Raw genomic sequence first — 9,297 nt, forward strand, 5'->3', positions numbered from 1 at the left:
GAATCCCGCTAGACAGTCGCACTTTACAGAAAAGGGACATTTGGGCGCTGTATGAATGAATGGGTAATTTTTCCAGAAGTAGTAATCACGTGGTCCCCTGACTTTAGAGACACAGAGGTGGCCATGATGCCCTGAGACCCTGCCAGGCACCACCTGTCCCCAGGCAGAGACCTTCAACCGTGACAGCCCTGACATCTTGAACCAACAGGCCGCGTGGACATCCCCATCCCCTGTATCACAGACATCCCAGCTGTGGGGCACACCCCACTGCCCAAGGCTCTCTCCCAGCTTCCCGCCTCCTCCTTATCCAGAGGAAAACACACTGGCTGGGAAATGGGGAGAAGTAGAGAGGCTGGGCAGTGGCTGCAGCCCAAATGCCAGTCCCCACAACATTGGGGGCCCTTCCTTGCATCTGTCTCACCTTAAGGATGGACTTGAAGGCCCCTCACTCAGCCCCAGAGGTGCTGCTTAGGAAATGGGGCACAGCCCAGCTGGTGTGGATCAGTGGTTGAGCATCAACCAATGAACCAGGAGGCCACGGTTCAATTCCTGGTCAGGGCACATGCCTGGATTGCAGGCTCAATCCCCAGTGCGGGGTGTGCAAGAGGCAGCCAATAGATGATTCACATCATCGATGTTTTTTTTCTCTCTCTCCCTTCCCCTTCCTCTCTGAAATCAATATATTAAACTATATATTAAAAATATATTTTAGCCCTAGCTGGTTTGGCTCAGTGGATAAGAGTGGTGGCCTGCAGACTGAAGGGTCCCAGGTTCAGTTCCGCTCAAGGGCACATGCCTGGGTTGTGGGCTTGATCCCGAGTAGGGGGCGTGCAGGAGACAGCCAGTCAGTGAATCTCTTTCATCATTGATGTTTCTCTCTCCCTCTCCTTTCCTCTCTGAAGTCAAATAAAAATATATTTAAAACTCATGGGGCACAACTCATGGTTCCCCACACTGCCTGAGCTAAAACAGGAGCCCCACATCCGCAGGAGGATGGGGCACCATTTTCTGCCTAAGCAAAGTCCAAATCTATGTGAGTTTCTATACAATTATGATGAAAATATCCAAACTTCAAACATCCCCTAGGGCCTAGGCTGTGGTATGTGAAGAGTCCGTTGGAGCCCTTTCAGGTGGTCTGGGCACTCTGTAAACTAGCCCAAGTGCATGGAAGGTAGGGACACAGTTAAGACTCACAGCAGTTCCGTCCCCGAAGCCCCCACTGGCTTTATTAGCCCCTGCAGCCGCCTCTGCTGTTGCTGCCCCTGGTATTTGCTAAGTGGGCGGGCAGGTGGGCAGGGACACAGGCGGGCTGCTACTTGAGAAGCTTCCTCATGGTGCCCAGGGTCGGGCTCCTGTACTCCCTCCCAAAGTGGTTCCAGTGGTTCAGGTAGTTAAAGAGCTGGTAGAGCAGCTGCCGCTGGTCGAACCCTGGAGCCTTGGGGATCTTCTGGTGGTAGGCGGTGAAGAAGGGCCTGGGGAAGCCACCGAACATCAAGGCAATTGCCAGTTCAAACTCAGAATGGCCATAGAAGGACGCTGGGTCGTAAATAAGGGGTCCCGAGTTGTCCTCGGCCACGTTTCCTGACCAGAGATCCCCGTGAAGAAGTGCGGGGACAATCTCTAGGCCACTAAACAGATCCGGGATCTTCACCTAAGGAAATAATATTGGACACACAGTTATGGGACTATGAGCCACGGTTTCCTCATGCAACACGGGGAACGATGGCAAAGTTTGTTCAGTGTCAAAGCAAGCCCAGGGCAGTGGAACTTGGTCTTATATCCACTAGACTCAGGCCCGAAGCTCCATGACACTAATGATTTACATACGGTGTCAAACCCCAGAGGTGATGGTTTTATCTCCTGGAGAATAGAAACCTAAACTGTATATCCTGAGTGAAGGTATTTTTTTTTGTACCTAACTTAGCAAACTTTCTCCACTATTCTTTTATTTCACCTCTTTTGTATCCCATCAGTTACTTCATTAAAGAGTTAAATAAGCCCAGAAGGCATGGCTCAGTGGTTGAGACTCCATTTCAGGCTTCACCCCCAGTGGGGGGCGTGCAGGAGGCAACTGACCAGTGAGTCTCTCTCATCATTGATGTTTCTCTCTCTCTCCCCCTCTCCCTTCCTCTCTGAAATCAATAAAAAATATATTTTTTAAAGAGTTAAATAATAGTTCTTCAATGCATGCTCTACATTGACCTGAGAGTTCTATTTTTCACATTTTGGGTGTTGCTTTGAAACCAGTCCCTCGGGCATCTTCTGCCCACATCTGCTCTAAGACGTAAAACATTCATGCAGAAAAGGGTAAAAGTGGGCAAGAAAGTAATAGTAAATGCCACCATTTACGATTCCAGTACCTGTGTTTCACAGGAACAAAGTCTGAAGTTTAAGAACCCAGTGACCTCGGGGGTGAGAGGTACACTCAGGGGCTGAGAGTATGTCTTCAGGTCCCTCCCCCTTCCCCGTTTCCCCATCAGGCCAAGAGGCACCATGTGTCCTGGACTTGACCAGCTCCTTTCCAAGGGCTCAGTGGTCTCAACTCCAGAGGGCCCCACATAAATGTGGTGGCTCACAGGGGGACAACCCCTCTCTCAGAGATCTGTGCCCACCTGTAGCTGCGACCAGAGATCTCGTGCCTCTCGATCAGCATAGTCCTTCTCAATGAGGTCCAGCTGCGCTTGGAGCCGGTGCCGGGTGAAGAAGGTGGACCAGTCGTCCTGCCACTCATTCACCTGGGCAGCAAGGGAAAGGAGGCGGAGGCTGCAGGTGGTGGTCACAGGGCAGTTACACACGTGATTTGCCTAAACCCTAGACTGCAGTGGTCGGCAAACTCATTAGTCATCAGAGCCAAATATCAACAGTACAACGATTGAAATTTCTTTTGAGAGCCAAATTTTTTAAATTTAAACTTCTTCTAACGCCAATTCTTCAACATAGACTCGCCCAGGCCATGGTATTTTGTGGAAGAGCCACACTCAAGGGGCCAAAGAGCCGCATGTGGCTCGCAAGCCGCAGTTTGCCGACCACGGCCCTAGATCAACCACTAAAAGAACACAGCCTCAGAGTGTGGGTGGGAGGTAATCAACCAAAGACCTTGTATGCATATATGCATGACCCATGGACACAGAGAACAGGGGGCGGTGAGGCCTGGGCAGGCTGGAGCGGGTCAATGGGGGGAAAAGGGAGACATAGGTAATACTTTAAACAATAAAGAAATAATTTTTTAAAAAAGAGATGCAACCCTAACTGGTTTGGCTCAGTGGATAGAGCGTCAGCCTGCAGACTGAAGGGTCCCAGGTTTGGTTCCGGTCAAGGGCCGTACCTTGGTTGCGGGCATATCCCCACTAGGGGGTGTGAAGGAGGCAGCTGATTGATGTTTCTAACTCTCTATCCCTCTCCCTTCCTCTCTGTAAAAAAAACAATAAAATATATTTTTAAAAAAGAGAGATGCAAAGAGCTATTTGCCACCAAATAATAAAATTGAATGCAATGTGTTCATAATTTCATATGTATTATTCATGATATTATATTACTTCTTAAAGTAAAATAAATAAAACTAAGAAATTAAAATAAATAAATCCTATATAACAAAAGCCTAATATGCAAATGGTCCCCTTGACCAGGAGTTTGACCAGGGGCGGGGCTGGTGGTGGTGGCAGGCAGCCGGGGGAAGGGAAGTGCCCCGGCTGGCAGCCAGCAGCCAGCAGCCACTAGGGACCCTACCCATGCACGAATTTCATGCACTGGGCCTGTAGTAAATAAATAAAAGAACACAACAATCTGGAAACAGGCCAAGTGCCCATCAATAGATGAGTGGATTTAAAAAAGCTGTAGCACATTTGTACTGTGGAATACTATGCAGCAGGAAAAAAGGATCTCTTATCCTTTGAGACAGCACGGAGGGCCCTGGAGAGTATCATGCTAAGTGAAATAAGTCCTAGGGCCTTCTTGTCCTAGCACAAGGAGGTGGACCGGGTTGTCCTTCCACCCCCTTTCCTGGCTGGGCTGTAGCTGACCTAAGTTGGCTTGTTGATCCTATAATTTGAAGGAGCACTCAAGGCTACCTGTGCCCCTCACAGACCATCCCTTCTCATCTACTTCAGACCTTAGGGTTCTTGAAAAGCCACTGTATGAGGTCAACCAAGTCTTTGGAGACCCTGCAGCTCTTCAACTCAACATCTGAAGCAGGACAAGCCACACTCAGCCACGCTTGTTGGGACCACTATGACTGGGCTGGCTCCATTCATCCTGTGCCCTCCTGAAATATGGCCTTCACACCTGCTGTTCCCTCTGCTTAGAATGCTCTTCCACCTGCCCCACGGCTTCCCACCACCAAGCTCAACGCCCTCATCCCAGGTATCACCCTTTGCTTTTAGGAATCAGGTGGTCAATCTCCCTGGTGCGCCAGGACTGGCACCCTGTCACATACAAGGGAAGGGGTGCCCAACAGGAGGGTGTAGGGAACGGCCCTCAGCTAAGCAAGCACATGCATCCTAACCCTGTCACTCACCTGCGGGATGAAGCCACAGCACGTCACTGTGTGGAACCCGAACTTGGTCACATGCTGGGGCTCAGCATCCTCAGCCCTCCGGCCTATTAACAGGAAGAGATGTGGTCTTTCCTTTAAATGCCAGACCCTGACAGAGAGTCAGGACAGGCCTGGCTGCACCGCTGGAATGTGCGTGATATGAGAACGTACCACTCCCACTAGCAATTAGATAGCACGTGAGTCAGCCAGGACACAGCCTCAGCACACCAGACTGCAGGGCTGGGTATAAAAGAGGTCAGGAGCCAATTCTACTTGCTTATCAACTCCATCAGATTCCTACTTAACAATCCCATTTTCACACTGAGTGTAGAGGGAGATGGCGTGCAATCCAACCTGTTACGGAAATGTCACCCTGGGCACCAGGCCAGGGTGGATGCCACTGGGTCAAGGGCGCACGAAGGCAATCTGTACGCACCCACTGTGTTCACCTCCTCCCTCAACTTGTCCCCGAGCTTCTGGTTGTAAAGGTGCAAATCTGCCACCTGTTCTCCAAGTCTCCAAGCTTGACTGCGGAGAGAAGAAAGGCAGCCATTAAAATAAGAAATAGCAACAGTCTGCCAGCACGTTCTAGTTTAGGAATATTTCAATACCTAAAAACTACTTCCCATGCCACAACAAGTGAAAAACGAATGGCAGGCAGCCACCCTTTCCAAAAAACAGTGTCAAATCACCAAGAGTGGGCAAGCAGGTAGGCATCAACAGAAGCTTTAAAGTACTGAGAATTACAAGACAAATGTTCAAAAGGTAACGTGAAGTTAAAAACCATGTCCTAGGGGACTCTTTTCCCCTCCCCACATGGGAGTCTGTGCTTGTTCTTCAATAAATGTCCACCTTTGCTATAAAAACAAACAACTAACAAAAAACCATCTCCCAGGTTTGGGGTTTTTTTAAATATATTTTTTTATTGATTTCAGAGATGGAGGGAGAGGGAGAAACATCAGTGATGACAGAGAATCCTTGCTTGGCTGCCTCCTGCACGCCCCCTACTGGGAACTGAGCCCACAACCCAGGCATGTGCCCTGACCGGGAATCAAACCATGGTTCATAGGTTGATGCTCAACCACTGAGCCAGGCCAGCCAGGCTTATCATTGATGTTTCTCTCTCCCTCTCCATTCCCCTCTGAAATCAATAAAATATATTGAAGAAAAAAAAAAAAAGAATGACAGGTGGGAGCCCTGCCCCTGGTAACTCCACCGAGTTCTGTGGGCAGCTCAGCAAGTGGCTGCTCCCTTTCTCTCCCTCCCTCTCTCTCTCTCACCCACACACACACACACACACTCTCTCTCTGTTTCTCTCTCTCTCTCTCACCCACACACACTCTCTCTCACACACACTCTCACTCACCCACACACACACTCTCTCGCACCCACACACACACACTCTGTCTCTGTCTCTCTCTCACCCACACACACACTCTCTCTCTCACCCACACACACTCTCTCACCCACACACACACTCTCTCACCCACACACAAACTCTCTCACCCACACACACACTCTCTCTCTGTCTCTCTCTCTCTCTCACCCACACACACACACTCTCTCTCACACACACACACTCTCTCTCTCTCACACACACACACACACACACTCGCGCTTGCTCTCTCTCTCTCTCTCTCTCTCTCTCTCTCACCCACACACACACACTCTCTCTCTCTCTCTCTCACACACACACACACACTCGCGCTTGCTCTCTCTCTCTCTCTCTCTCTCTCACCCACACACACACACTCTCTCTCTCTCTCACACACACACACACACACACTCGCGCTTGCTCTCTCTCTCTCTCTCTCTCTCTCTCTCACCCACACACACACACTCTCTCTCACACACACACACACACACTCTCACACACACACACACTCTCTCTCTCACCCACACACACACTCTCTCTCTCACACACACACACACACACACACACTCACACACACACACACACACACACACACACACTCTCACACACACACTCGCGCTCGCTCTGTCTCTCTCTCTCTCTCTCTCTCTCTCTCACCTGTTCAAGCTCCTCATCTTCAGATGCTCCATCACGAAGGCTGCCCCACCCCCGGGCAGGTCGATAACCTTGATGGGCCGAGGGGCACGCACCATGCCCGTGCTCCGGAGGGCCTCCAGGCTTGCCACCTCCCCCTCAAACATCTGCCGGGCCTGTGTCCAGAACACCACCATGAGCTCCCACTCCAGCAGGGGTTTCTGCAGCCAGGCTGTTGTGCACAGCCCTCCACAGAAGCCACCGCATGGGGTCCTAAGCACCCAGGACCCCCAGTTACTGAAAATGAGGTTCCTATGGGTGGGGCTCATCATTCTGAGACATTTGGGTTCTGAAATCAGACTCCTCAACAGTTCTGGTGCCCACAGAGCAAGGATGCTGGATCAGCCCCCACCCCCTGTCCACCCGGCCGTGGACAGTGCTGCAGGGTGTCGGAAGGGGTCTCTCTGGATCCCGCCAGCCCACAGGCAGCGCCCCACCACTGCTGGGCACACGCACTGTAGCTAACTCTCTCCACTTGGTTTTTTGTTTTGTTTGAAATTGGTTTCAGAGAGGAAGGGAGAGGGAGAGAGAGAAAGAAATATCAATGATGAGAGAGAATCATTGATCAGCTGCCTCCTGCACGCCCCACACTTGGGATGGAGCCTGAAAACCAGGCATGTGCCCTGAGGGAGAACTGAACCGTGACCTTCTGGTTCATAGGTCAATGCTCAACCACTGAGCAACACCGGCCGGGCTGTCTCCACTTGTAAAGTGTATTATCCGAGTGTATTTAACAGAAATAGGGTGAGCAGGGGATGAAAACCAGATCCAAACACAAGCAGGGCCTGGAAGTAGAGGGGACTGGAGTCTGGCCCTTGGGGTGCCTGGGGTCCTGGCTTCCGTCCTGCCTCTTCACACCTGGTGAAGGGGACGGGAGCTTGGGGAAACCTGACCTCAGAGCTGGGGCAGGAGAGTGGCAGAAGCAGCCCAGGTCTCCAGGCCTCACCTCCCCCATGCTTGGTGGGTGGAGACATTAAACCAAACAACCGACACTCACACGCACGGAGGTAAAAGGACCAGAATTAATCCTGCAGCGGGTGAAATCCTGCAGGGGATCCCGCAGAACATGCTCCAGCCCTGTGGCCTGCAGGTGTCCGGTTCAAGGCCACAGGCTGACCCGGGGGCAGTGGCGCCAGGCCTGACGCAGGAAAGGCTACTCATGCCCGCGCCCCCTGCCCCGCGTCCCCTTCCGCGCGCCCCATCCCCTTTATCCGCCCCCTCTCCCCTTTCACTCTCTCTTCATTCCCCGCCATCCCCACCCTCTCCCCCTCTCCAGTCCCCGCACCTGAGCCCTGCGGTTGACCTTGACAAACACAGGCCCAGCGTCAGTGTCGTAGGAGTGCCCCTCGCTGATGCAGCCCCCGCCAGAGCGCCCCAAGGCGCGCAGGGTCGCGGTGCGCAGCTCAGAGCGCAGCAGTTGCTCCATGGGGGCGGGGACACTCGGAACACGGGGACCAGGGGGGCCAGGGGGACGCGAAGAGGGACCCAGGATGGTGCCGACTGCCCAGCCAGGGACGCGAGCTCGCCGCTGCCCAGGCCGCTGCGCACGGGGAAGGCGACTGGTCCGCGGGGCCAGCGAGCTCTGAACGCCCGGGCTCCCGCCTCCCAGGCTCCGCCTCCCAGGAGGGGTGAGGAGGGAGAAGCGGGGGAGGGAAGGGAAAGGAGGGAGAGGAGGGAGGGAGAGGGGGAAGGGAGGGAGGGAGAGGGGGAAGGGAGGGAGGGAGAGGGGGAAGGGAGGGAGGGAGAGGGGGAAGGGAGGGAGGGAGAGGGGGAAGGGGGAAGGAGGGAGAGGGGGGAGGGAGGGAAGGGAGGGAGGGTAGAGTGAGGACGTCTCCCAAGAGGGGACAGAAGCCAAAAGCGGGGCGGTGCTCTCCCCATGCGTCTGCATAGTTAGTGTACCTGGACAGTCCAGGTTGGGAGTTCACCCCCTGGGGGCGCTCACGGGGCCCTAGAGGCAGGGCCTGACCTCCCTGCACAGAGGTTCCAGGAGCCCTCCCAGGACGTGAACCCCTCCCACTCAGCAGGGTACTGGACACAGCCCTGGAGAGGCCCAGTCTGAGGCCTGGCTAGGTCTCCCACTGAAAGGCTGGGCGTCTCAACCATGTCCTGCCAGGCCCAGGCATTGCCCAGTGGCACCCACTGCTGGCCTTGCCTTTGCTCATCGGGGCACCTGGTGCCCATCAGCAAGACAGAGGCAGCTCTGGAGCTTCTGATACCCGGCAAGGCGGTTGACCCCACCCACGTGGGACTCCTGATTACAGAGACCACAGTGATGGGGAGGAACTTTATTTTTTTAATTATTTTTTAAAAATATTTTTATTGATTTCAGAGAGGAAGGGAGAGGGAGAAAGAGATAGAAACATCAATGATGAGAATCGTCAATTAGCTGTCTCCTGAACACGCCATACTAGGGATCGAGCCTGAAACCCGGGCATGTGCCCTGACCAAGAATCTAACTGTGAACTCCTGGTTCATAGGTCAACACTCAACCCCTGAGCCACACTAGCTGGGCTTTACTTATTTTCTTTATTCACCGTTTGACTGTCTGTAACTTACACCACAGCGAAACATAGGCATTACACTATTATTACAAATCTTTTTAAAAATATATTTGTATTTATTTCAGAGAGGAAGGGAGAGGGAGAGATAGAAACATCAATTCAGTTAAGCACCACCTGCCTCTGTGCCTCTCCCCCTC

At 52.7% G+C, this 9,297-nt stretch overlaps 1 protein-coding gene across 1 annotated transcript; it reads right to left on the reverse strand.

The window, feature by feature from the left end:
• Nucleotides 1-1,199: 1,199 nt before the first annotated feature.
• On the reverse strand, nt 1,200-8,213 carry FN3K (fructosamine 3 kinase). Its single transcript, XM_080681126.1, has 6 exons — nt 7,885-8,213; nt 6,564-6,715; nt 4,968-5,059; nt 4,514-4,596; nt 2,613-2,735; nt 1,200-1,651 (listed from the first exon to the last, which is right to left on the reverse strand). The coding sequence occupies exons 1-6, from the start codon at nt 8,023-8,025 to the stop codon at nt 1,313-1,315; spliced, it is 930 nt and encodes a 309-aa protein (XP_080537252.1). The 5' UTR covers nt 8,026-8,213; the 3' UTR covers nt 1,200-1,312.
• Between the last annotated feature and the right edge of the window lie 1,084 nt (nt 8,214-9,297).

This window comes from Plecotus auritus, assembly GCF_963455305.1.
Source record: "Plecotus auritus genome assembly, chromosome: 7".
Taxonomy (NCBI): Eukaryota; Metazoa; Chordata; class Mammalia; order Chiroptera; family Vespertilionidae; genus Plecotus; species Plecotus auritus.